Raw genomic sequence first — 27788 nt, 5'->3', positions numbered from 1 at the left:
TCTTTCCTTGTGTGAGCACACAGGCAGAGCCCCTCAGGATATGCTCAACACACCCTGTTTGATTAATAATAGAGTTACCTACTGTTGAGAAACAAAATTAAAAACAAACAAACTAACAAAAAAATATATATATAATAAATTAGCTTTTCTGTATAGGTGCTCTGATGGCCTAAGTTCCCAGATTGTCCATGAGCCTTTCCTAGATTCACAAGAAGACAACCTAATAAAAACCGTCTGTGAGTAACCCAGAGCTAGTCAGAGGACGGATCATCCTAGCAAAGGCCCCAGGAACCAGAAATGGAAGAGCTCAGCACCCATGTGCTTGAAGGCAGCCTGTGAGATGCCCACTGCCCTTGGTGAACTTGGTTCAGGAGTCCCTGGCTCAGCACCCAAATTAACTGGGATTTCTGCACATGCTGCAGAAGGAACCTCTGTTTGATCTTGGTGGGTATGTGCCCACACTGCACAGCTCACAGCATCATCAGTGGAAGACACAGCATCATTTAGTGGAGGACTTGTTAGGTCAGAGGTTGGACTTGATGATCTTGAGGTCTCTTCCAACCTAGACAATTCTGTGATTCTGTGATCAGTGTCTTTGTCAACAGCTTCACCAGAAAGCACAAGGCTTGAACGGGGCAGGGAATTGAAATGCTGCTGTGATCCAGGTCAGCGCCATGACACCTTCACCAGGAGGCTTCTGCTGCCATCGCCCAGGGCCCACGCTGTGCTGTTTGGAACCGCAGCAGTACGTGCCAGGATGTGCTACAGCAAGAGGTGCTTTCAGCTGTCACACACCTGCAAAACAGAGGTAAGACGTACCTTCTAGGAAGTAACCTCTGGAAGCACGTGGTGACACCAGCAGAAAGTGTAATGAGACTGCTGGAGATGGGAAAACGTAGCAGAAAAGTTGTTGACTCCCAAGAGGGGTTGCATCTGTACACATATGTTCACATCAAGAGCGAACAGCCTCTTCCATGTTTAGCAGGTTTGCTTTTCAGGGCTGGTTTTGCACATTTAGATGGTTTGCTAGATTTTTTTATATATATATTTTTTTTGCCTACCATCCTGCACATGCAAACAAACAGATTGCCAATCAATTGCCCTCCACAGCTGGGGACATTTTCGAGTACACAGTTGCTTTTAATGTTTAATTAGGTATGATAACAGGATAAAATGTTCTTGGCAGGAGCAGAGCACCTGCAGCACAAACTTGCAATATATTTCTCTCGTTGCATCGACACCACTCAGGTACCTATTGCTTGGGCTGCACCAGTGTTTCTGAGATCAGCACTGATGCTTGTCAGGGAGTTGTACTTATAAAAAAAAAAAAACAAAAAAAAAACTGTAGGCTACCGTTTCACATCGGAGGTCTCAGCTCAGCAGTCCGTTTGGTGGTGTTTTCTGACAGACTGCTGCGTGTGTACAAACGTAAATGCCAAGCAGCGCCGTGTTTGTTACAGGATCAACAGATAAACTTTCGCGAAGTAGCACAAACAGCAGCACGCTTTTTTCAAGCTCATGTCAATTCACAGATTGCTTTGGGCCACGGAGCGTTCATCGCGTCTCGGTAGTGCTTTTATTTATTTATTTATTTAAAAACGAAGCCACAGGGAGTGCAAGTAGCCCTCAGGTGCCGGGGCTCCGGCACAGGTGGGAGCCGCTCGCAGCGGCCGCGCCTCAGCCCCTGCCCGCGGGGGGCGCGCCCCGGCCGAAAGTTCCAGTCAGGGCCGAGAGCGGGAAACGGGGCCGCGGCCGCCCCCGCCCGGCACCGCGACCCCCCCTCAGCGCCGGGGACTCCCCTCAGCCCCCGGCCGAGCCCGGTGGCGGTGACAGCCCCGGGCAGCGGCGCTCGGGAGCGGGCCGCGCTGAGGGGAAGCCGCCGGCCCCGCCGCCGCGGCCGCCCTCTCCCCGCCTGACTCGGTGCAAATCATTGTTTGGCTCCGGCATTAACTACATTCCAGCGGGACGCAGCGCCCAGTCTCCTTCCTCGCATTCCTGCCCCACACAAAGGAGTCCCTGCCTCGCCGCGCCCCGCGCCCCGCCGGCCGCCCCGCCAAGCCCCTCACGGACCGGCCGCCGCCTTCGCCCCCGCCCGGGGGTGCGGGCCGGAGCCGCGGCCCCGCCGCGGGGCGGCCGGCCGGGGGCGGCGGGGGCAGGGAGCCGCCGAGCGCAAATTCCTCCGCGCAGCGCGCCATTGACTGGACCCAGCAACTTATTTAAGGCTGGAAAGTGACACAGGGGCTCCTCGCCTCCGCTCGCCGCCCGCCGCCGGGCAGCCCGGCCGCACCGAGCCGCACGGAGCCGGGATGCCGCTGAGGTGATCGCCGCGCAGCCTGCTCGCAGCCCGGGCCGCCCGCCGGGGAAGGAGCCGCGTCCCGCCGGCTGTGCCCCGCCGAGGAGCTTGCTTTTGGGGGCGGGTTTTTATTTTGATTTTTTTTGCTGTTTTATTTATTTTTTAATCTTTTCTGCTCCGGACTGCGCCTTCGCAGAGAGTTTCGCCGGGCTCCGGCCGAGCATGGAGAAGTACGAGGAGGACATGGCACTGAAGGCCACCAAGCTCCTGGAGGACCTGTCCCTCTACGAGCCCTGCCCGGAGGCACCGTACGGCCGGGGCGGCCGCCGGGACCCGCCGCTCCCCCCGGACCTGGAGGAGACCAAGCGGGTGCTGGCCGCCCACATGCCGGCGGAGCAGCGGGGCCGCAAGATGAACGGCACCGCCGCGCCGCCGCCGCCCGCCGAAGCCTTCCCCTTCCCCGCCGCCCCCTGCGGCAAAGCCTACCCGCCCGCCGCCCCGCTCCGCGCCGCCAACGGCCGCGCCGAGCCGCCGCCACCGGCCGCCGGGCCGCCGTGCTGCGAGGAGGGGCTGTGCACCCGCTCCGAGGTGGCGCTGCCCTGCTACAGCGGCTTCCCCGACAAGGGCAAGCGCTACTCGGCCGAGGGCTACCGCTACGCCGGCGCCTACGACGGCGGCTACGTGGCCAAGGGCGGCGGGAGGGCGGCCGGGGGCCCCGACGGCAAGTACGGAGCCGCCAGCCCCCGGGCCAGCCTGGCTCCCGCCGCCGCCTCGCCGGGCCCCGGCGCCGAGCACGGCAAGTTCTCCAGCCCCCGCTCCAGCCTGGGCGGCGCGGGGTGCTCGCTGCCCTACGAGAAGTTCTCCAGCCCCCGCTCCAGCCTGGTGGTGCCCGGGCAGGACAAGTACGGCAGCCCCCGCGGCAGCCTGGTGCAGTACGACGGCGCGGCGCTCAGCCCCCGCTCCAGCTACGCCAGCACGGCCAGCGACACCAGCAAGCACTCCAGCCCCCGCGCCAGCCTCACCAGCTACGACGGCGGCGGCGGCAGCAAGCCCAGCAGCAACCGCACCAGCGGCATCAGCATGGGCTACGACCAGCGCCACGCCAGCCCCCGCTCCAGCACCGCCAGCCAGTACTCGTGCCCCACCAGCCCCCGCTCCAGCTACTCGGACTCCAGGTACGGCCCGCCGGGCGGCGCCGAGCTGGACGGGGCGGCCGCCGCCGGCCTGGCCGTGGCCAGCCCCCGCTCCAGCCTCTGCGGGCCCCCCGAGGGCCGCGGCGTGCAGGGCGCTGCCGTGGTCAGCCCCCGCTCCAGCATCTCCAGCCAGAGCTCGCGGAGCTCCCGCGGCTCCATGAGCGCCTACCCCGAGCTGCAGCTGCCCTCACCCCGCTCCTCGCTGCTGGGGCCCGGCCTGCAGGAGGACTGCGCGGTGCCCGAGCTGCCCGACGGCTACCACAAGATCCACGCCCAGTCCCCGCCGCGCCACGACCCGCAGCACCCGGCCGGCGGGGCCGGCCCCGACGCCGCGGCCCCCTACGCCTACAGCCCCGGCAAAGGCTCGGCCTCGGCCCCCAAGTTCAAGCTCCCCTACCAGGTGACGCCGAGCCGGGACAGCGGCCCCAGCCAGGCGGAGAGGAGGCTGGAGGCGCTGACGCTGGAGCTGGAGAAGGAGCTGGAGATGCACATGAAGAAGGAGTACTTCGGTGAGTGACCCGCTCGGGGAGGCAGGGTGTAGGGCCTGGAGGGGGCGAGTGGCTAGATGGTGATGGTGTCTGGGGCCTGCCTGGAGCCGGGCGGTTTTAGCTCTGGGGAAGGTGTGTGATACCCAGAACTGCTCTGGGCCAGTTACCCACTGAAGTCTCTGGTCATTGCAAGACAAAGCTGTTTTACCACAGATACTGTCTTTCTAACTGGTGTCAGAAGCGTTTGCACCTTGCCTCATCCCTGGCATTTAATCTTCTATTTCTTGCACGGTTTGCTAGGCTTTGTGACTCTTCCCCTTCCAAATGTGGCCATGAGACTTGTCTTAAGTGTTACAGCAGCTGTTGGGGTTTGTGCTGACTTGCTCATTTGCTTTCACCGATAAAGTTCAGCCTCCCTGAGGCTGTGATATTTGTGATCATACTTTCAGGCCATCTGCAGTGTTTAAATTGTTAAAGAGGATGAGCCTGGCTGGTGAAGCAGTTTTAGTGCCACATTCACTTACGTTATCCTAGTCTGGAGTGCTTGTGGGATCCCCAGCATTGTTTCCACCCTGTGAGGCCTTGCAGGTCTGTGCTGCGCATGAGTCTGGTAGGGGCTGGTGTCATCCCTGGCACGTGAGGGGAGGTTGGGGGAGAGGAGACCTGTCTGTCCTTGGTGAGGTTGTGTCAACTTTGTGGTAGTAATCTAAGTATCTTCAGTGCTTTTTTATAGAACAAAAGCAACTTCTTGAAACACGTGAAGGTGCTTTGTAGTCATGTCAAGTTCCTGTGTCTTATATTTTATACTGGGTGCAAACAGGGTACTGGGTGAACTGGAGCTGAGGGCTCTGTGGGGGGGTAGCTACTGTCAGAGGAGGGAGAGCAAGGCCAGGGGAGGTGGGGGACTTGGGGTCAGTCAGCACCCAGCAGTGGCCTGGGGTGTGGGAGCTGCCGAGTCCCCTGCCTCTGAGGGGCCAGGTACCTCAGCCTTTGTGTGCTGGCTGGGTGCTGAAAGTGTGATCCGTGGGTGACACAAGTGTTGTGTGAGATGGACACACGTGTTACCTCAGTCCATGATTTAAACACTGAATTTCCAGGTAGCTTTTGGTGTAGCATGAGTGTGCTCTGTGCGGGAGGGAGGAGTTGCAGGGCTTTGTGTGCTTGTAGTGAGACGGACCTGGGGAGATCGCTTGAGGTAGCTGAGCGAGCGGTGCCCTCTCCTACTAGGAAAGCCTTTCTGTGAACTGCGGTGGTATTGTTTTTACAAGCTCTTGTGCCTGGACAAAGGAGGCTGAATACAGTGCCAGCTTACTGCAGCAGCCTTGTTGTGCCTCCATCCATCCTGTGCGGGGCTGAAGAAGAAAGCTGGTGGTTTGCTGCACCTGGTGAGGGGCTTCAGGTGCTGGCAGGCCCGTCACCAGCTGGGGTCAATAATAGTGAGGTCAATAACGGGTCACTCATGAGTATGTGCAGAAGCTGCATGGGGGTAGAGGGGGATTAATTAATGTGCTAACACCAAGAAATGTTAACTTCAAAATATCAGTGGTGTGCAGTGAGGGACAGAACTAAAAGGCATTTTGAGTAAGAAACATATCTTATGGTTGTCCTGACCCTCTGCAAGGTTTTTCCAGTGGCTAGGGAAGCTGGGTGTGATCAGGGGCTCCAGGAGCAGCCTCAGGAATCTGTGGTGTGGGTGGGTTTTACTTATTTATAAGGACTTACCTGTTGTGAGTGTCACTACTTGCATGTATATTCTCCCACAACATGTTGCAGCATGCCCTAAGCCTCGGCAGATGTGTCCTGTGTCGGGTCGGCAGCAAGCTTGTGCCTTTCTGTCTGGGAACACGCGTACCAGCTGCCCCGTAGGTATTTGTTGTAGCAGCAGAAAGTTGCCACAGCTTGCACCCTAGAAGTAGATGAAATCCAGAAAACTGGGGTGCTGTAAGAGAGGGCTGACTTGTCTAAGTTGTCAGAGTTTTAGTGAATTCTGGTGGGCTCGATCCTGCATTTCTGGTGCAGATCACCCATAGAAGTGAATGCTGAGCTTTGGCTGAATGAGCTTGTGGGGCTTGGTCTGGTACAACTGCAGGCTGATGGGACAGAGACAAGGAGAAAGACCAGCATGAGGAGAAGTCTGCTTATTGACAGGTACAGGAGCAGGTTATTTAGGTTGACTTTTCTGAGAAGTTCTTGATGTTAGTAAAAAGAAGCAAGCAGAAATGCATTAAGTTCTAGCATCACACATACTTGTGTCTGACATGCTTTGAAGGCAATTGCAGTGCCCTGTGGTGCCCATGGAGAACAGAAATGTTAAGCCAATAGTCAACAGAGCAGATGGTTTAATGCTCCTTAATTAGATGAGCTCAATTGCCTGGTGAATAAATGCTCATGTGGTGACACTGATGTAATTTTACTGTGTTCTCTGCACCCCCCTGCCCCCGGGAAAGAATACAGTGATTCTTACTTTGTCCATTCAGAGCGAGGGCTACTCCACACGGTGCTGTCTGCAGACCACTGTGTTCTGTCTTGTGTCCAAATACAACTTCCAAAATTTGGACAGTGAGTTATTTTAAATCTGAGGTCAAGTGACTAACCAGTCCTGTTTGGAGGAAGAATAACTGTACCCTGCGTTCGTTCTGTTTGTGGGTCAGTCTGGGTGTTCCCCTCACCATGCTTGTGCTGGCAGTCCTGGCGGCTCTCCCAAACCGCACTGCTCCCTTTCAGAAGCAGACTGTATTCTGGGGCAGATAAATACACGATGAAGCTGCTGTTGCTGCCGTTGCGCTTGCCCTTTCCTCCTCTGGAATGAGATGTGCAAGGTGGCTGGAGATCAGGTGTCTGCCCCAAGTCAGAACACAGGAGCGTTAGTAGAAGGACCCAGAGAGAAGGGACAAGAACCAGTGTCCTTCAGTAACACTGCCCAGACAGAGCACCCCTGTGGGACTGGCTTTGCCTTTGGGGACCTGCTGAAGTGTCCTCCTGTGATCAGGGCACGTACAGCGTGTGAGCATTGGAGAGGAACTGGATGGCATGTCCCAGCAGATCTGGGGGCTAGCAGCTGGCTCTGAGCAGTGCTGTGCAGGGAGCTTTGCTGCCTCACCTTCTCCATCCCACTCTTCCTTCCAGCAGGCTTCAGTGCGTTTGTAGAGAGAAGGAAGATGTCATTACACAATTGGTTTAGTCTGACCAAAAGCAGCAATGCTGCAAGAAGTGCCTTGCGCCTGCCCTGCTCCCAGTTGCACAGCTGAGAAGTAGCACCCTGCCACTTCCAAGTGCTCCCACCAGCATGTTGCAGCCACATGTGCTCACTGAGCTCAGAGAAAAGCAAGCCTGCAAAAAAGGAAGGAGATAGGAAGGGTTGCTTTGGGCTGGATCTGTGAGCTGCTCCGGATTCACCCCTGTGATGGGGTGAATGAGATGGCCGGGGCTGACCCAAGGGTGCAGACAAAGGGCACAGGAAGGCTGAGGCTGTTCCTTTGGCAGCGTCCCACAGGTGGGTAGAACTGAGCTTTTGTGCTCATGTTGCAGGGGGAGCAGGTACAGCTACCTCTTCCCAAACTGCTTTATCCTAAACCCCCTGAGGCCCCTGTCCGTTCCCTCCCGAGGTACTGACGGTTCAGTAAGCGTGCTCAGTTTACTGGCAGACGCTAAGAACAGAAGCAATAAAAAAGTAATTTCACTCAGTTCCATAACTGTTCTCAGATGGGCTTTGTATGCAATGAGGTAAACTGCCAAAGCTGTGTTTTGGGGATGTTTAAAATTGAATGTGCATTCTGAGGTGTCAACAGGACGTTCGTGGGTGTTGGAACGTCAGCAGCTCAGGCGCTGGCTTAAATTCTATTTACTTTGCAGAAACCTTTGGGCTGATGTCTAGGTGCTGAAAAAGAAAGTTTTGGTGTACCCGTCCAAGTCAGAGCTGTCCTTTTGGGACTGACTGTAAACCTGTGACTTGTCATCTGCCGGGCAGGGAAATGTCACGCTGGCTGGGATGTTGGTTTCAGACAAGATCTCTGTCCTGTGGCTCTGCTGGTGTTGTCAGAAATGGAAGGAGAGCCTGCAGCGGGGCACGGGCAGCAGCTGTGTGTTCCTGGCAGCCCCTGCTGTGCTGCAGCCATTGCCTAACGAGGGCTGTCTGCCTATCCTGGTCAGGGTGGTGGGATCCCATGCGAGAATTGATTTAGTAATTGTCTCACTATCTTGGACTAAAAACAAGATGAAAAAGTGCAGTGAAACTACGTAGGTGTGGGGTCAGTGAGTTGTCTTCTGTCTGTGCAGTCTGGGGAGACGAGCGGTGTTTGCACCCCTGCGCAGTGCCCGTTGTGAAGGTGCCTTCCCCAACCTCTGCTACACATCAGGTGCTTCCCACCCCTTCACTGCCACCTCACCCCTTGTTTCACATCTGGTAGACAGAATACAGCGAGTTCATACCCTGCTTGTTAGTCCACAGTGAGAAACAACCGAGCCTGTCACAGTGAGCTTTGTCCTTTTTCCTGGAGACTCAAAGCTGCCAGGAGTTCTCTTCCTGTCACTGGTCTTGCACCAAGGCATCAGGCAGTACAGTTTTATGTACTAAATGTCTGTAATATGGGTACCAATAACCATATGTGGCAGGTTGAGTGTCTATAACTTGCACAGAAGCATGCACTGTGGACTGGGGCGGTGCTTCCTTACCTTCAATAGCAGAAAACTTGACTCTGAATAGGAGGGGTTGTTTAACTGTTTTTTTCTTGTTTTTGTTGTTTGTGCTTTTCATCTTCGGTTTAGTCAGTGTTAGAGATGCACTGGGTGCAGGGGATGATGGTGTTGTGCAATAACTGCCATGTCTTCTGTTAGGGCTGCCACAGATAAGTTCAGCATTAGAGAGGTTTGGATGTGCCGTGCAGCATTGGTGCAGGTGTATATGCTGCCATGGTGTGGTAGGCCCTGGTTTAGTGGTCACCATATGCTTTAGGAAATGTGTTCGTGTACCTCTCTGGACATCACAGCTGGTTGGTTTTAAACCACAGGGTGATCCACTTGGTCTTCTGGATCTGAAGGAAAGGAGATTGTTTAGGTTTGAAATGCGTGCAAAAAGAAACTTCTCCCATGTTGCAAAGTCAATAGCCTTGCAGAAAGGAGATGGAGGATATAGAAAGGTAAGAGCTGAGCGGAGCCCATGTTGCAGTTTGCTTTGGTTTGGAGCCCGCTGCCCTGCTGGTGACTGTAGAGCCTTGGGGCTGCTGTGCAAAGCAGCGAGCAAGTTGTTAGATCTGCCTGGTTTTAGGGCTCTATCACAAGCTCCAGTGTTCCTATTGCATTCCTCAAGTAAGAGGCACTCAAATTTCCAGAAGTAACAACAGGCTTTTAACACCCTTCTCATCCCGTGTTGTGTTCTGCCCCTAAAAATGGTCAGGTGTGCCTTCTTAGAGGGGTTAAGGAAACATCCTAAGCAGGATCCCAAGTCAAAATAATCCTGGCTGGTATTAGCAGTTGTTTACTTAGCCTCTGTACCTGACCCTCCACAAAGGATTGTATGTGTGGGCATCCCCGTTTGGTGTCAGATCATGCGCTGGAGATTTGTACACCATGGTGGGTGAATCAGGAGCAGCCACAGAATCCATCAAATTGTATTTTGGAGAGTAGGAAAATGGCCCTAATTTGGAGTAACAGGTAGCTGTCAAAGTGGCTGCAGTAAGGTGAAGCTGATGCTTTTAAATGTCAAAGTGATACACCCAGAGAGAAATCTTCCACTGAAGAGGTAACTCTGAAGTGGGTGTTGAGGATGTCTGTTGTGCTTGCGTGCTCCTGCTTCATGGTGGCAGCAGCAGAGATACCAGTCTGTTATCTTGGGCATCCTTCGGGCATCGTTAGTATCCATAGTTAATGAACTAGGACGTAGATGCCTCTGTTGCAGCCATGTTGGATGTTTAGAAGGCCTTCAAAGCAAGTGAGTTTTCCAAATGCTCAAGCGATTAAAACCAAAAATCCTGGCAAAGTCATTTTTCAGATGGTTTAAAGGGTGGTTCAGCAATGGAAAGAAAATAAATCAGCAGCACTAATCCAGAAAGTTGAGTTTTACTAAAACCAAGAAATATTTGCAAAAATGGAAGGGGGCTTGGCCTCTTGCCTATCCCAGCTACCACAGGGCAGTGCACTGTGGTGTCCTGGCAGAGTAGTGGTCTGGGGTTTTCCTTGGCAGGGCACAGAGCCCTGCAGCGCTGGGGACATCTCTTTTGTTTTGGACTGAGCTCAGGCACTTGCCGAGGGTGCAATCCACTGTGTCCTTCGGTGCTGTGAGGGGAGGGCTGGCTGCCAGCCGGGCGCTGGGGCAGTTGTTTGTACCAGGGTGAAGGTGCTGGCATCCCGTGAGACCCTGTTCCATGCATCCCCTGTGCTGCTGGCTGGAGAGGGGGTGCAGCCGCTCCTGCAGTGCCTTGAGGTACACGTCTTGTCTTGTGGCGTGCCAAGGTGGAGCACTTCTGCTGTCAGCATTAGCTGTGTCCAAAATCACTTCTTAATTTGTGGCTGGAGAAACTGGGCGTCGCTGGGAGCACAATGTGGTGCTTGATTTATGCTCATCCCGCACAAAGTGCCTCTTCTCTGGCAGGGGTGGGAATGTGTGACATAAAGCACAACTGCAGCAGCAGAAAGGAAAGAAATACAGGAATGCGCGTGGTGTCAGCAAGCTGTAGTATGAGCTTAAAAACGCACATATTGGAGGGCTGTGTTCAACAGCCTGCAAGGTTTGAGTGCTGACAGAACAGTGGTACCTGGGGCTGGGATTGTTCCTCAGAGATTGTTCCAGGGGTGTTATGGTTCCCAAGGCTGGCGGTAGGATTCCAGTTGGCTTATCTGGGGGCAGGACCAGCCTTTAGTTCTTAAAATTAGCAGCCGTGCTAATAATCATTCAATAAACATCTGGTTTGAGTTGGATTTTTATGTGATTTTTCACTTTGCCTGTGTGGATCTCATCTCTGGGTGTGGATTTTGTCCCACTTGCTACATCAGAGTGGATATTTCTGGTGTGGTGTGTGTTATCTCTTCCTATTAACCTCACTGTGTTTGTTTAACTTCCTATCAGTGTGGCCTTGTTGCTGTGCAGTGAGACAGAGGAGCGCAGCAAAACGGCCAAGTGTTGTGTATCTCTTCCAGCTGGAGAGTTTCACATCATCTGAAACTTCATTCCTTGCTTCTTGGAGTGGTTTTACTAAATCTCCAATGTCACGTTTATGTATTCCAGCAAACTTTTAAGAAAAGGCCTATGACTCATTAAGGGGAAAGAAAAGCACAACAGCACAGCAGAGCCCAAACACTCATTTAATGCTCAGCTGAGAACTACTGTGCATATAAAACATGTAGGGGCTTTCATTGCGAGGCTCAAATGGGGCAGGGATTTATTGCTAGTGACACCTATTTCCAAATTTGAGATCCTGGAAGAGTTCCCCTCAGCTGATTTTGCACAAAAGCTTGTAGATGGTTGTGTTTAAAGCTTTAGGTCGGGCTGCAGTGGTGCACGTGTCTGACAAGTGCGGGTTAGCTGCTGTCTTGCTTGGGGTGGCTCTGAGCCCTGACCCTCTCTACCCTGAGAAGGGGGCAAACTGGCAGCTACTGTGTGGCTTGGAAGAAGGGGTCTGGTTGCACAGGAGCCCGAGCCTCTCCTACAACAACCACATCAGCTCCAAGTCCTGGGCGAGGTGGGTGGCGAGGCACTGTGTGACCATTCTGCTTGGTTATTGGGGTGCATGGCTTAGGGAATTCCTGTCCACATGATATACCCAGCAGTGACAGAGCTCCTTGGGCTCCTCTAAGGAGAATGTTGTTGCTTCACACACAGCAAAAGCAGAGGTAATTCCCCAGTCCCAAACCCTGCTGTTTGTCCCTGCTGAGCAGGGCTCTGCACCCTGTTGTGAGCACTGCTGCCTTTGGGGTTGGGCTGGTGCAGGCTCTGCTGGTGGGTGCCCTTGCGAGGAATTTTTGGGAGTAGAGTTACCAAAGGGAGAACTGAGTTTCTGCAAGTGACAGGGTGCCTCTTGGCCAGGGTAGGTCACCCAGAGCTCTAACTCCATAAGAAAAGTAAATTTGGACTGAACGTGGCTTCCAGCACTGACTTGAGAAATTAGTACTAAAGATAAGCGAACTCCAGGGATAAGTCTAATGACTGTGAAGAAGGATATGACCTGGTTGGAATAACACCACAAATACCCATGGCTGTATCTGGGGGAGATGATTAATTCTAATGCCTTTAACTGCAGACAGCAACACGCAGGTGCATGTGGTGTGAGGGTTAGTACAGGTATTTGCAGTTACTGGGAGAAGGGCAGGGAAGGTTGTCTTCAAATGCAAAGAATACCAATACCGCGTATTGTCACGAAATAGCTAGGGAAGGGATGCAGTGAGCAATGGCAAGGCATTTAACAGGTTACTGGAGGTCAGGCCTGGGTTTGCACGATTGCTTTTCTAAGAATTTGGTCAAACAAGATGTGTTTCGGTTCAGAACGTATTTATAGTTTTTGTGAAAAGTAGACAGCTATTGTGGAAGAACTGCTGGGGATTCTCAGATGGTTTCCTGGCCATCCAAACATTTGTTTAATTGGTGAACAGTTTCACTTACAACACCGCAGAACTTCTGGAAAGTGAAAACAAGATGTTTTCTCCCTTTTAATGTGGCCACTTGAAAAAATTAAAAAAAAATCAGAGTTAAAATAAAGAGAAGCCATTCCTAAATTCAGTTTGACAGTTGTGCAGATTTAGATGCTTTTGCATTGCTCCGGCTCACTTGGATCATGTTTCTTGTGGTCCACGGAGACCCTGTGGCCTCTCCCAGGCATGGGAAATGCCATTGCGTGCTGGCAGTCATTGCATAAACCTTTCTCCCGTGCGGCAGCCTTGTCCCAAAGCACATGCTTTGCACAGAGCTGGGTTCCCATGAGTGAAGCTCCAGGACTAGCAGATTCTGCTGCACTGACCCCTCAGATGTTACCTCTGTACCGGTGGTCCCAGTCAACAGAGCTTCAGGTAAGGTCGGTTCTGAATGCAGGTCCCTGGAGGGGTCAGCATGGTGTGGTGCTGGACCTGAAACACAGGGCCAGGCGTCTGTTTGTGCGTGTCCCAAACTAAACTCTGCTAATCTGAGGTTAACGTTTGAGTGCAGGATCTGTGCCTGGCCTTTGCAAAACTTAGTACGTGTACAGGGTGTGATTGGTGGGAAACCTTTATTAAAAAGTGGTATTGATGAGGAGAAGTGTGGTTTTTTATTTTTTAACTCGTCAAGTGCTGACCTGATTGAATTGAGGCAGTGGACAGGTCTCTGCTGCTGTGGCCTGATCCCGTTTCCCTGGCATTGTGCATGTGCCGTTACCTTCGGTGTTTTCAGAGCAAGATTTTTTTTTTCTGGTGTCTTTGCTCCTGTTGTGAAATTCTGGCTCAAATTCATTTGTTTGAGCCAGATGTTGAATGATTGGAAAATAATCACGGGGGAATGGTTCTGAGCAGGGGGATAGTGAATAGACTTTGTCACTCAGCCATGGTTTCCTCGACTTGAAGCGTGCTAAGCCAGCTGTGTGCTGCTGCCCTGCCCGTTCTGTCACGGACATGAAACGCAGCAGCGATGGATCCACAGTCCCCGTGGACTGACTCACCTGTCGCTCTCCCCACCTCTCCAGGGTTAAATAAATTCAAAGAGAATGTTATTTGTTGTGTTTAAAAAATAATGAATAAGGCAGCGAAAAGTGTTGGAGCCCAACATCAGCTGAGACTTAGAGAACTGCTGATTAGACCGGGAAGCAGAAGGATCTGTAAGTGGTAAAATCTTGTGTCTCAGCGTTTGTCTCCGCGCTGTGGCAGTTGCTGTGTTATTAAATTTCAGCATCCCAATATTCGGGGATAGTTGGGGGGAAACACCGAAGTCCTCAGAGGCAAAGGAGAAGTTTTAATGAATGGCTAATGCTGCTGCAGCTCTTCTTTTGCCAAGCAGTTATGTGAAAATTCTCTGTAATTGGTGGGTTGCCCATTTTTAATCAAAGCCATGCTTCCCAGATCTAAACACTCAATAGAAAACAGAGCTGTGCAACAATCAAGTGCATTGGAGTCCAGATTTTGAGCTGGTTTGAGAAATAAGCATGAAATTTTCTGAAGTGTAGGTCAGTAGCTGGTATTCTTAGAAAGTGTGTTGGCTTGGTTTACCTGTTCCTGGCCAGAGCGGGCTGAGCCTCCGTGGTGCAGCCCTGTAAGTCAGCAGTGGTTCACATTGTGATGTGTTTGCTCCAGTGAAAAAGCACTAGGTCAGTGCAGATCCTAGTGACTTAACTATGAAAAAAACATGAGACACCCAATTTTTCCGTAGTGCTGTTGCATAACAAGGACAGACCTGCACGGACAGGGTAAGATGGTGCTGCTCAGCTGCACGTGGGGGCTAGGATGTGGAGAGTGAGTCCTGCTGGCTGGTAAGAATGGGGGCTCTGAGCATCCTCTTGCCCTGCTGTCCCTGTTTGTCCTCTGTCAGCTGCTGCAGTGATTTTGTGTGGCCTTTTGTCGCAGTTTCTCAGAGGTGCTTGTTTATTGTTGAGCAAACACTTGGAGCTGGGTAACTTTGTCTTAGTGGCCAGGACAACATCATATTGCTAGCAGGATGTCACATCTAGCGTTTTCGTGTGTTTTTATTATGCCCAGCCACCCTCTCTTTTAAACCTTTTACCAGCTCTGTATTTTGACAGTCAGTCTCTGAAACATTTGGAAGTTTTGCAGTCATCCTCAAGGGGAGTTGTAGTTTGACTGTGGACAGCTTAGTGTTAGATGGGAATTTCTTGTAAGCAGTGCTGAATGCGGAGTCTGAAATAACACTGCAACACTATGAAAAGGTAAAAAAAAAAAAAAAAAAAAAAAAAAAGTTTGATGGAAAAATAGATTTCACATTTCACTGAAGAGGTTGCACAGAGCAGAAGAATAGCCATGGGCATGGCTGATGGGTGTATGGACATGGGAGATGCTGGTCTCTGGTTTGCAGGTGGTCACGTGGAGTCACCTGATGTGTGAGCTGCAAAGGAACTGCCAGGGCTCCAGGTACTAGTGCCCTTTTTTCCTTTGGTTGCATTTTTTGCAGCAAAATAGTGGTCCTGCTCAGTGATGCTTAGTTTTTCCTGATGTTTTGGAGGCAATCAGGTGTGGATTCAAATGCTGTTTCATAACCAGTTTGAGAGAAGCTCCTTGCTTTGTGTGGCCTGGAAGGAGACTCTCCACAGGTTATTTTTGTACGTGAGCTTAGAGGAAGAGCATTCCTGCGCTAGGCCTGCAAGGGAGGCACAAGGCTTCCTGGCACCAGCACAAGCAGCGTCTTCAACTCGGGTCACTGCTCTGTTGAGAAGAGAGAAAACCAAGGCAAGTTGAGTGCTTGTTGGGGCTTGGAGTTGTGTGTGACTGCTGCACAGGGCAGATACAAAGCAAGGTTTGCCCCTTGCTGCAGCTTCTGGCAGGGTGGTGACGTGATAATTCACTGACCAAGTCCTTCATAGCCCTGCAGCTTCACAGAGCCACTGTGCTGGGGGCTGCAAGGACTCAGGAGTGCCAGACCATGCTGTGGTGGTGGTGTTTTGAAACAAAAAACAACCAAAACATATGTAAAACACCCACTACCTCCCTGACTTCTTAGGTATAGGAGAAAAGAGAAGAGGTAGCTTGGGTTTGGCTGGAGCAGCCTTACACAGGGTGTAAGAGCAAACAGACATTACTTTTTTGGGAAAACGTTTCCTCAACTCGTGCTCCACACCTGGGAGGAATTCAGGCTGGTGAAGAACCAGCCCAGAAAGAGGTGATCCCCAGAGGCTAATTTGCATTTGCTCACAAAGAAAATACTTTGAAGATACTCCAAGTGCAGACTTGCAAGGCAGCTTCCTGGGGTGCCAGGCGCGTGAGGCTCTGCCTCTCCCTGCTGCTGCTCTCACCTCGCAGGGGCCCTGCCTGCTGGGGCTGACACCGGTGGAGAAGGAGCACCCTGGGTGCCATGGTGGCCTTGCTCTGGCCACCCTGCCTCGCTTGGGTCTAACTTATTTCCGTAGCTTGTGAAAGAGGAGGGGAAAAAAACTTAGCTCCTGAGCTTAGGCCAAGTCTTGGAGTCCCTCACGAGCGGAGCTGCCTTTGAAATTGCTGGGTGTTTGGCTTGGTTGAGGACTGGCAGAATGGGGAAGCCCAGAGGTGCATTATTGCGGGGTCAGAGAAAGGGTGCATCACGAGGTCTGGGGGGAAGCAGGGTTTCTTTCAGTTTTTGGACAAAGTACCCCATGAATAATGAGTATTTTGGCTTAGAGGCTTTGCATTTCCAACTAGGTCAGTCCGCACACTGTGCCTGTGCAGGGAATTTCGAGCCCTACTCTGCAGGTGGGGAGGCGAGCTGGGAAGCTGCTGGGGGCCATTGCCCTGGGTAGGGACAGAGCAGGGAAGTCACGGGAAGTGTGTGCATTTGGGGAACTTTTAAATTGGTGTTCTTAGCCAATGGTTATTACAAGCTGTCACAAGTGAGACTGTTTTGTACCCAGTAGTCCCGTCTTTGGTTTCTATCCTGCAGCTCAGCACCAGGGCACTGACTTCTGTGTTGGGGGAGAGCTGAAGTAAGGCTGTTCTGTGACGGTTGGAGTGTAGATCTGAGCAGAGAGCAGTCCACATGCTTAATTCTAAATAGGAATAATGTTTCAAGCTTTTTCTTCTTGAAGGGCTCCTGGATCAGGTCATTTAGAAATAATAGCAAATAGTGCTCAGGGCGATATTGTACTGGAAAAGAAGTTGCTACAGAAATCAGTGGCTGGGAGACACCCAGTGTTTCAGGTCTGAGCTGAAGGGCCTTCTGCTAGCAGATGCTTGGGTATTAATTATGTTTCAGCAAGTAAAGGATTGAGATTAAAACTAGCACTATAGAGGAACATAGCTTTCATTTTGGGGGGGAGGTAAGGTGTAAGTTGTGAACTCCTATGTCACACTCCATCTTTGCAATGTGTCAGTTGGTGTAAGGAAACATAGGGATCGAAGCTATCAGATGAAAATCACTTGGGAACAACCAGTTGTGCTGATGGCTTTGTTTTTCTTGCTTGGTATGAGGAGACATCTCTCTTCTTGGCTATTGTGGACAACAACTAGAGGAGATGTGTTGTGGGTGATACTAGATTGAAACAGAATCTGCTTAATGGAGGTTAAACAATGATTCCTTCTATACACTGGACAAATAACTCATCTCCCAAAATAATAAAATCCATCTCTCAAAAGCACCAGTAGGAGAGGCAGGGAACATGTAGGCACCAGCTTAGTAATGACTGGACTTTGCTCTTAACCTGACAAAGACAGCCCAGTGGGGAGATTCTTCGTTGATTTAGTAAAAGCTCCCCTTATTTCCATGGATATAATTACAGAAGAGGCTGGATTCATCTGGAAACAAAGGCTCTAGTAATCAATAAGAAAACAAAACCAAATACACTACCTCTTTTAGCTAGTTTTCAGAAGGAGTTTTGTGGATTTTTTTTAAGGGGACATTTGTAAATATATTTCTTAGTGGATGCAGTGAAAGGAAAGGTTCCAGAAGGACCTACCTGAAATTAAGGGAAGGTTGTGTTCATTTGCGCTGCAGTGTTTGTCAAGTGACAGTGAGCATTGCAACTGAGATACACATGCCAGTCCTGAATGACTGACCTGGTCTCAGCCAGTCTGGGCAGCGGTGGTTGTAGTGCCTGCTTCTTAGGTGGACCCTTCTGAAACTTAAGAGGCTGCCAACAATTACTATGTTGATCATAATCAGCTGTCAGTTATCTTTTATTCTTTTTTTCATGATCCTAAAGTGAACCCCTGCTCTAATAGGGAAGTGCTCGGCACTGGTGGGGTTTCCACCTGCTCTGTAACGATGAGCAGACAGCTCAGCTGAAATGGTTACTGCTCTCTATCTCTCCTCTGTGTTTTGCTGAGTATTTTAATTAAAACCAGATAGGAAACTTGTTCACAGGTTCCAATTTTTAGTGATTTCACCTGCTGTTGAAAATTTTATCAAGACATACCACTGAAGGGATGATGTAAAGAGGAATGAATGTTCCTTTTAGCTGCTATGAATAGAGCCTTCTCATATCAGTTAAGCGGTGAGTTTCATTATTATTTTAATTATGAGAGGATTACACATTTCTGTTACTTCTTAGCTGGTCCTCTAAGACATAATTAACTAACATTTCACCACTTTGTGTAACCTTTCCAGAGGGCAGGTTTGACTGATAAACTATGTAAGATCACATTTATTTGGAGATTTTTACTGAAACTAACAAAGTGGAAAATTGCCTTTCCAGCCCTTCCGTCTCTTCTGTCTGCTCATTCTTTCCCTGGTTTTGCATTTTTTGCTTCCTCTAAATAGTTTTAATGAGTAATTGTCTGAGAGGTGTTTGCTCCACTGCGCTTTAGTAGTGTTTCTGTAAGCATTACTACAAGTGAAGCTGTAACTCCTTTCCTGTCTGGTGGCCATCGGTGGAGCTGATTCGTTGCTCACTAAATGGGAGCTGTCTGGGTAGCGGGGTGCTGTGCTGTGTGGCGGGACTGGGAGAGAAGGCGCACACCTTGCTCACTGCTTTGACTTGATTCTGCCTGACATCCTGCTTCATGAGAAATGGAGTCCTTGTTCTAAAATTTGGCTTAAAAAAGAGGATATAGGGTAAGTGTGGAGAAAGCCCCGGTGCTAGTTCTGGAGCAGGCCTGCCGTGATGTGTGGTCGGGCCCCCAGCACCAAGGGCTGTCTGGCAGCTGCCCACATCTGCCTTGTGAAGACAGTGCTCACTAGGCACCAGCTCACCAGTGATCTGCACAGGGATCCTTTCTGAAGGGAATTCCTCTCATCCCTCAAGCAAATAGACTTCGACATCAGCCGTCTCTGTGCCAAGCTGCTGTTGCAGGACACGTGTTCTTTAATAGAAGCAGCTTAGCACTTTGGTAAGTAGTTGCAGGTTTCTCTGTAGACGTGGTGGGCTGGGCTTTGGCTGCAGGTGCAGTGGGCAGGTGGTGAAAAGAGTAGGTTATGCCAAAACCACATTGTAGTTGGAGTTTGTCTTTTGTCACATCAACACGGTCAGCGGTTTGTACTTCTCCTCTGTGCCCAGTTCTTGCAGAGGAGCCCAGGCATTTCTGCCATCGGTCTGTCCATGCCAATATAAAAGTTGGGTGGTGGCAAAGCCAAGCGAGGTTCTAGGCCTGCGGTCTTGTAATTCTGGATGATGGTTTGTCACTAGTTGAGAGATGGTACAGAACAGATGGTGAACACAGACCAAAGTATGCATACAATTTACTTGAATGCTGTAACCAGGTCCATTTCCCTGCTCTTTCATCTGGGGAAACTGTCTCTGTTCTTCATCCCCATTTTCTGTCCTTTTATATCCGCTTTGTTCCCATTTTGCATCAAGATGAGTGAGACAGTGAGAGACAAAGCAGGGAAAGAGGGATGTTACTGAGTGTGATATTTGTGCATTCCTGGATCGTTGAACAGTGCTAGACTGGACGTAGATCGTGTGTTCACATTTCTTTTGAATTAGCCAGACAGACCACGTACCCTGCAGTTCATGCCAGCTGCTGGAGAGCAGGCTGTTACCTGATCCAGAACAGGCAATACCTGATCCAGCAAAAAGTCAAAGCAGTCCAGACAGTTGATACCTGACCTAGCAGAAATCATGCCAATGCAAAGTTAGCCATCAGTACTTCACATTGTGTAGCTTCTTTTTTATACAGCACTGAGTTGTAAAGCTGGTTCTATTCCATCACTGGAGCATGGCCTCATCTGTTGCACCGACACTGCCCATTTCAAGGGACAGGCTGCTATGGAGTGAAGTGAGATTTGCTCACTCTGAAGGGTCTGAACAGTGCTGGCTGGCTTTGGAGAGCAAGTCACAGAAGATGGAAATTGAGCTCAGGTCTAGCATGGTTATGCAAAGCTCAGAATTGTCCTCTGGGAAGAATCATTGCAACCAGGAGACTGACACACAGAGTTAAACAATGCTACTTTTCTGCCTTTGGTCTCTGTTGGAGAGCAGCCGAATGTGTGGGACTGGCTGGGTTTGTAGAAGACTCACTCATATTTTGCAGTGGATGTTGGTGGTATGTTCCTTTTTGGATTATTTTTTTTCATTTCCAGTTGGATCCATAGGAAGGAAATGAGCCTGTATATATAGCATTTAGTGTTACTCTTTCCCAGGGGACAGGGAGGTGAAGAAAGCAAAATTAGAATATCCTGTTTACATGTTGCCAGTGCTGTATTTGACCAGCTGTCTTCAGGGGTTTTGTCTTGCTAGATCAGGCACGCTTTTCTTATGGTCTGAGAGGCTTCCTGTCCTGCTGGAAGAGGAGCTCCGCTGTTTGCTCTAGCATTGAGCTCCTCCCTGTGCCTCACTGCCTGATGAAGGACTAGGCTTTGCACTGCAGGCAGGGCAGGGAAAATGGGACTTGCCAGAATAGTTACATGTATTGTAGAATTAGAATGTTTCATGAGCTGGAGGTGTGAGAAGCCTACAGCAAATGACTTTCTGAAATTGCTATCCTTGGATGCCCTTAGAGGAAGGTATGTTCCACCCTCCCCAACATGTTTTGAAAGCATCCTTGAGTCACTTCGCTTGCAGTGACTTAAACCTCCAATCAGTTTGTTGGCTTTTTTTTTTTTTTTTTTTTTTTTTTTAAGGTCACTGAGGTTTTCAGGTGATTTCCAGCTTTCCTCGAGTGAATAGTTCTGTCTCTTTAAACAGTGTTGTATCATACTTACCTATGTGCATGCTTTTTATTTAAGCAAACCTGTTTGTACTTCTGGAAACGACAACCTCCATGTTGGAAGGTGACACCGATGACTGTGGCACCTTAGCGGGGTAGGTGGTAGAAGCAGGGGCCTGATGTCAGTGCATAACGCTGGGGCAGTGCTCATGGAAGGAGCTGTTGAATTTATAACCCAATGTGGTTATATAATGTCATGCCTTTTCCAGAATGTCATGCTCGTTCTGGAAATAGACCATTATCTAAGAAAATAGAAAAGTGCACCTGGAAACTTTTCGACTAGTCTCCCTGTTTAATCATGAACCCATTTTAAATATGTCAAGGAAGGCAGCTGTAATATATGACCTTTTTCTGCCATATATTAGCGATGACTCATACAGGCGATGTCAGGAGAATGCAATGAAATGTCTCTCCAGCCTGACCTGTGTGCAGCTGATGTTTCCAGGTCTGACATGCTGGGTAGTTCAGCGTATTTGGGCTGCACTGCTGGTGTTTTCAGTGTCACCGGAACTTGGCTGTACAGATTCTTTGGAGCTCAAGTATTTAATTGATTATCTCTCCAGTGCTATCTCAGAAAGCTTAACTGTCTTTTCTTTGAAGACTGCATAGGTGTCATTGGCTCCCCTTTCCTGTGTAAAGGAGCCAAGACTCAGAAGCTAAACGACTTGCTGAACGCCACCAGCACTCTCATGTACCACCTTCCAAAAAAGAAATATGCTCAGGGGAGCTTTGGGTGTTGCTTTGGAGCTTTTGGATTAGATCTTTCTGGGCTGAAACTAGGATCTTCAGGAGCATAAGTTGTTCCCACTGTATGCGTGACTCCTTTGCCTCTCTGTTGGATTTGCCTGGCCAGAGGCAGCCCCTGGATGCGGTAGTGTGTCCTTCCCTGCCAGCAGTCACACAAGCTCAGGTTTTTGCTGGCCTCAGCCTGTTTTCATCAGATTGCTGCTACCACTGTGCTGGAAATTGCCACTCCTCAAGCGATCTGATTGTGTGTTCACGCTGCATGATGTGTCAGGTGAAAAGAGCCAAGGTAAGCATTTTAAGCTGAAAGGCCTTGTTGACCTGGGCCCTTTGGGGTGAAATAGGATGGCTGGGAGCAGACCCAACCAGCTCTGCTGGTGGATCTAAAGGGACAGTAATGCCTTGTCACGGCGTGTTGGTGAACAGCTGGAGGTAGGTGTGGTACAGCACCCACATAAACCCTGTAAATGTAGCTGTGGTAGGATGTGTGTCTAGGGAGGTGGAGTGGGATGCGGAAGGGGTTTTATAGACAAACTTTCCCTGCAAGAGTTGGTTGTTCCCACTGGTGCTCTGCTTTGCTCACAGCTGTACATCTCCATGCTTTGATAATTCCAGTAATAACAAGGTGCTTTTTAGAATCAGCATTTTCTTTTTTTTTTTTTTTTTTTTTCCCCCCCCCAATAATGCAGTTGAAATTATTTGTAAGTCCCCTTGTGCTTCTACTTGTGGTTATCAACTTGGGCATGAAGCTTGAGCAGTCAGCTGAGCTCTGAATCAGGCAGAGCAGCCCACAAGAACTATTTGGTCTTCCAGTTCATTGCCTCACTAGCAAAAGATCCTTCTATAAATGCCAAGTGAAAAGTATAAATCATCCTGGAACTGCCATGCACTAAATCAAGAAGCAGAGAAATGAATGAATATTTGTAAACCAAGTGTCAATGTAAGTACAACACTGCGGAGAACAATAGCCCTGTGATATGCCCTGTGCCGTCGCGAGGCTCCGTGGCAGAGTGAGATATCCGCACAAAAGAAAGTTATGCAGAGGCACGCCTGCTGCGGCCAAGGCAGGATGAACTCTGTGCAGATAGTGTCAGTAATTTCATGGTTCAGAGCAGTAATTTCACATACTGTATGAAGCAATAAGCATTTGCTGTACTAGCTTCAGGCTTTCACTGTGTGATTGGGTGGATCGACTTTAACAGTAACAAAAGCCTTCCAGTTTCTAGCAGCTGCTAATCAGAGCTGATAGCGGCTCCCATGACATTACCCGCTCTGCAATGCTGACCTGGAGCTGCCGAGATTTAATTCACCAGCACAGAGATTTGCTGAGTTTATAGCTGCTAGAATACAGAATCAGGGAGGGTGGTGCCAGAGTCATTTCTACAGCCTTCTGTCATTTCAAACTTGCACCCATCACCTCACCCTGTGTCTGAAACCTTGGAAAGTTTCCAGCCAAACAGAACAGCCGATGTATTTAAGCAGGCTGGAATAGGCAGATGCCAAGCCCTGCCAACCTGCTGGCAGCACAGATTCCTTCAGGCAGGTAAAGCTCAGCTCCAGTGTCCTGATCTGCAGTGCTGTGCCTGGAACTGGTCCCAGCAACTCTTTTCCTGACTCTGACCTTTCCCACCAGCTTTGTTCTATGCAAGACACAGCCTTGTTAAGTAACATGCAGAGCGAAGGTATTTTTTTTCCAGGAGCTGAAACTTGAACATAGTTTGCTTCTACAAAACTCTTCACTGAATGTCTGTTCCATTTTCTGAGTAAGTTCTCTGCACCAAACCTGTAAATTGAGTAAGACCTCCTGCAGTATGAGGGCACAGAAGTGATAGAGATCTTGTCAGGTTGGCATGTAAGTGTTTTGAGCCTGAGTAGTAGTTTACTGATGACGTTTTTTATGATCTTTCTGTGAGGAGGAAAACTAGGTTGGGGATGATGTCAATAAGGTTTAATAATGACAGCAAGGAGCCTTCTGGTCTTGTTTTGCTTAAGCTGGGACTTGTATTAGGTGGTGTTGTGACCCATTTCTCCCCCCTGGTTTAACCTGCTCCAGTCCTGTGTGTGTGTACCTGCAAACCAGGGCTGTGCTGCTGGCTGGGGCCAGGTCCCTCCCGGCCATGAGGTGTTGGGACTCCAGCTGTGGACAGGCTGTGTCTGGGGAGGGAGTTCAAAATGCTTACCTGAGCATTTCCCACTTGTCTCAGTCTGTTACTTTCAACTTTAAATCAAGTTGAGATCTCTTCTGATCTTCCCACTGGGGAAAGCTTCCCCAGGTAAGGCAGCTTACCCAGATGGTGGCTCCCTCATATCTATCCCAAAAAAGGTAAGCCCAACTCTTCATGCAATTATGTTGCTGCTGAGTGTGTCCAGAGTATATTTTTTAACTTGCATGTGTCATATTTCTTGTTGGGTAATCAAACCCTTGAAAATTTTGCCAGGCTAGGTGACAAATTCAAGCCCTTTGGTGAGAGCTCCCAGTGATGGCAAGGGCTGGGGTGCAGAGGGTTCTCAGCTCCTCGCTGCCTGCTGCAAAGAGCCTCTGCCCGTGTCCTGTGTAGGTGCCTTGTTTTTTCTATCAGGCTCTGACTGGGGGATGACGTGTGCATTGGAACATCCCTCCTCCTGTGTGTGTTGGAAGGAAGGGAGCATTTTTCTCTGCTGAAGTCACCTTGCGGCATCCGGAGCTGCTGCAGCCCAGGATGTCTGCACAGTAGCCACTGTCAGCTCAGGCAGGTAGCGCTGCGGCACGGCTGGCCAGCTCAAGGCACCTTTGATGCTTCCCTATTTACCCAGCTTCTTAGCAGAACAGTTCTTAAAGGTAATAACAACATCCTGTGCAAAACCTGCCCAGGTGTGAGAGGCTGCAGAAACACCTCCAGTGGGCTGCGGCTCACGGATGGCTAGTGCAGCCCCTCCGCAGTCCTGCCTTCACAGCTGGCTGCAGTTCAGTTTCTTTGTTCTTCCTGATTCATGGCTGTAGGTTTTCATTCCCCACATCTTGAGTAAGCCAAAATTATAGAAAATTTGTTGTGGATGTTTGTAGAGATGGTCTTTCCCTGTGAGAATAGAGAAAATGGGACTTTGCAGCAGCCCAAGGGTAGATTTCACCCACCCTCTTCCCAGCCCTGCAGCATGAACAAAACAGCAGAGGCAGGGAGGGATTCATCTGTGCCATGTGTTAGTTGTTAATTTTAGCTTTACCATAACTCTTGACGACAGGGCATGGTTGTTTCCTACTGTAGGCAGCATGTAGCACTTATCCTGGAGATACGGTGTGGCTGTAAGGCAGTAAAGCTGCAGCTCATCCCTGAGCTGTGGCGCGCTGTCAGGAATGCGATAGCCAGATTCTCTCTCTGGCTCGTGCAACTGCTGCTTGCTGAAGTCGAGGGGGCCATATGGTACCATTTTTCTTGTAGTTGTGCTAAAGCATTGACTCAGGTTAAGTGAGGATGGAATTAGGTGCAGGCTGAGTTCCGCATGTGCATGAGGACAAAGCCCAGCCAACAGGTTATTGTACATCTGCCGTTATATGTAGGACCTCTCACCTCTTGGCTACTGCCTTTTTCCTAAATCTGGGTGAAATCTATATGAAGTACCAGTCTGCAACCTGTACTGAATGGTCAAAAGGACACTGCAAAGGCTTGTCAGGAGAAAGATCATCCCTGAACTTGATGTCTAGGTCCCAAACTTCTTCAAATGTGTAGGCTACTGCAAGGAACTCTTACCCCGATGTTACAGCAGGCTTACTGCATAGCTGTAAGGTTTTCTTTAGGTTGCTGCAGGTCCCTTTGCCCATTATTCTGTGTCATGTTGTAGTCTCTCGGGTCTTGGAGCAAAATCAGTGACTGCAACAGAAAATACACGTCTAGGCTAGTTACAACTTTTGTCTTATTTTCTTGTGGTGCTTTTATCAGGATTTGCTAATGTGTGCGCCAGCCGGAGAGCATTGCTGATCTGGTGGCTCTATTGCTGTACGGTACAGTCAAGCCCAATGAAGTGGGCAGGTTACGGGTGAGGGGGGTGCAGGCAAAATGCTGCAGCTCACTCTAGTAGGGACTCTCAGGGAGCTCCTTCTCTTTCTGGCATTGCTTTTTTATTGATGAGGTTTTGCTGAGGTCCACAGTGGGTTTATTTCTTTTTCCTCCCCAGTTTTGGTTAAATACTGTGTAAGGATAGGAACCTCAGCTAAAGAAGGCTGCAATGTTGTGCTCCAGCTGAGTGAACCTTTATGCAGAATTAGTGTATGTGAAAGACCTTGTAATGTCTTTTTCCCAGCTGAAGAGAGAGACCAGCGCTGTAGGAGAGTTGACCTGGGTGAAAATGCAGCAGTTGGTGTGCTAAGGATCTGGAGGTACCATGGCTGCTTCAAGTCGAGGCAGTGCGAGGGGCAAGGAGTTGCACCAAGGCTGAAACACTTGACATGAAGTCACATATAGTGAGGTGTCAGAAATGAGACGTGCTTGCTCTGTAACAGAACATTCTTCACAGGCAGTTTAACAAGCTTTGGAAATAAATCTGGAAAAGAAAAGTGATGTAGCTGTTATGTCAAGGCTTTCACAAGCTTGCAATGTGCGGTCTGGGCTGTGACTGGTGGAAAACCAGACCTGAACAGCCGTGTAATCAGTGCTTTTCCTAGGCAGTTATGAGCTCACTGTATGCTCACACCACAGCTGCGTATATATTTTCCAAAGTACACTTTTGGAATTATACATGTGCCTTCTTAGTATGCTAATGGTCTCTGTGGTCATTTATTCCTGGAGCTAATGACTGGTCTTTTAGAGAAAATGAGTTAACAAACTGACAGCTGCTCTTAACGAACCACTTGCTGCAAAGGCCAATGTAAGTTTAACATTCACAATAAATCCTTTTGCTTCTGACGGTTCAGTGGAGCAATGGCAAAGAAATTAGGCAATAACTTCATTTATCAAAGAGGCTTGTGGCTGCAGTAGATTAGTGCATGAGAACTCAGAGAGATGTCAGAATTACAGATTGGATTTCTGCTATCCTCGGAGTAAAATTAGGCGTAAATAGGAGAAGGTAGGTTTCTGTGTAACCTCCCAGCCAGGCTAGCAATAGCCATCTGTCTTAGGTAAACATTGGGTGTGAAGAGATGGGCAAGAAAGGTGCAGACAGCTGGGGAGCTCTGAAAGAGCTCCCTTCTGGCTCCATTACCAAGAGTAGGCAAATATTGTATCATGACCTTACGCTAAAACCGCTCATTTCAGAAGTGAAGGCCATCTGCTCTGCTCTGCCTCTCCTCTCTCCGAGGCAGGGAGGGACCACAGTTGTGCCAGGGCTCGTAGCACGTGAGGAGGCACAGCAGGTTTGTGGGTTGCTCTGACTGCCTGGCTGGTCGCAGTGCAGGTGCTGGGATGCATTCTCCAATCGATGTCCCCAGTAATCAATAGCCATCTTTCAGCAGCAGTTAACCATTAACTCATGGCAAATAGCAGACCTTTTTCATAACCTTTGGCTACAAATAAATAAGTAGACATAAGACAACAAATATGCTGAAATTTCAATGTCCTGTGTCAGAGCTGAGCTTGTCTAAGGACCAGAATATTTTCCCAACACTTTGTTTGCAGTGAGCTGATGGATGTAGCTGACAGCTGGTTCAGGGTTACAGGCTTAGCTTGGGACATTGGTATCTTAACAATGTTAACTTTAATTAACTTCGGGCTTTTTTTTTTTTTTTTTTGCTATTTAAGTTTCTACCAGCTCATAATGTATTAATATTATATAAATATTTGTATTTTCTGTGTGTGTGTGAATGCATGTGTTTGTGAAATGTTCACAGCACAGCAGGGGAAAATTCTAGGTGATCAAAGCCTGATTTTGTAGTTCTTGATTTGCTAGACTTTCAAGTGTATTAGTGCGTGCATCTGTAGAAAGAGGGCCTCAAACAGCATGAGCACAACAGTTTCATTCAAAAGTTGCGTGATGCAGAAAACGCTTTTTTTTTCTGCTGTAGTACTTCCAGTATCACACAGCTTTGTTTTGAGATGCACTGTACAGCAGCAGTCAGAGACCAGTGGACATCTCTGATAAAATTAGCATTCTTGAGTATGTGGAAGGATACAGATTCTCCAGCATTTCATTCCCTCCTTGTAGTGAGTGCCCTGTGTGGGACCAACAGCTGAATTTGCCAGCACTGTGTTGGCTCTTTGTACTTTGATCTCCTGCAGACTATATGAGAGGCATCCCCAGCTTCCCCAAGAGCAGGCTCAAGCAGTGAAGGTGAATTTCTGACCACACCGCAAAAGTGCTGGATGGGCTTCTTGCCCTTAGACCATAAGGAAGGGAAATGCCTTGCTCTTCTGTTTTTGTAAGCTC

At 49.6% G+C, this 27788-nt stretch overlaps 1 protein-coding gene across 1 annotated transcript in view; it reads left to right on the top strand.

Annotated features, from left to right (window-relative positions):
• The first annotated feature begins 2365 nt into the window (after window positions 1–2365).
• The window catches only part of WTIP (WT1 interacting protein), a 78017-nt gene continuing 52594 nt past the window's right edge, over window positions 2366–27788 (top strand). Inside the window, exon 1 of the mRNA XM_032195661.1 lies at window positions 2366–3995. Coding sequence (XP_032051552.1) covers window positions 2516–3995 — 1480 coding nt within the window. The 5' untranslated portion in view covers window positions 2366–2515. The remainder of the gene's footprint in view (window positions 3996–27788) is intronic.

This window comes from Aythya fuligula, chromosome 12, assembly GCF_009819795.1.
Source record: "Aythya fuligula isolate bAytFul2 chromosome 12, bAytFul2.pri, whole genome shotgun sequence".
Classification (NCBI taxonomy): domain Eukaryota; kingdom Metazoa; phylum Chordata; class Aves; order Anseriformes; family Anatidae; genus Aythya; species Aythya fuligula.
This window is presented reverse-complemented; position numbering and strand designations above follow the sequence as displayed.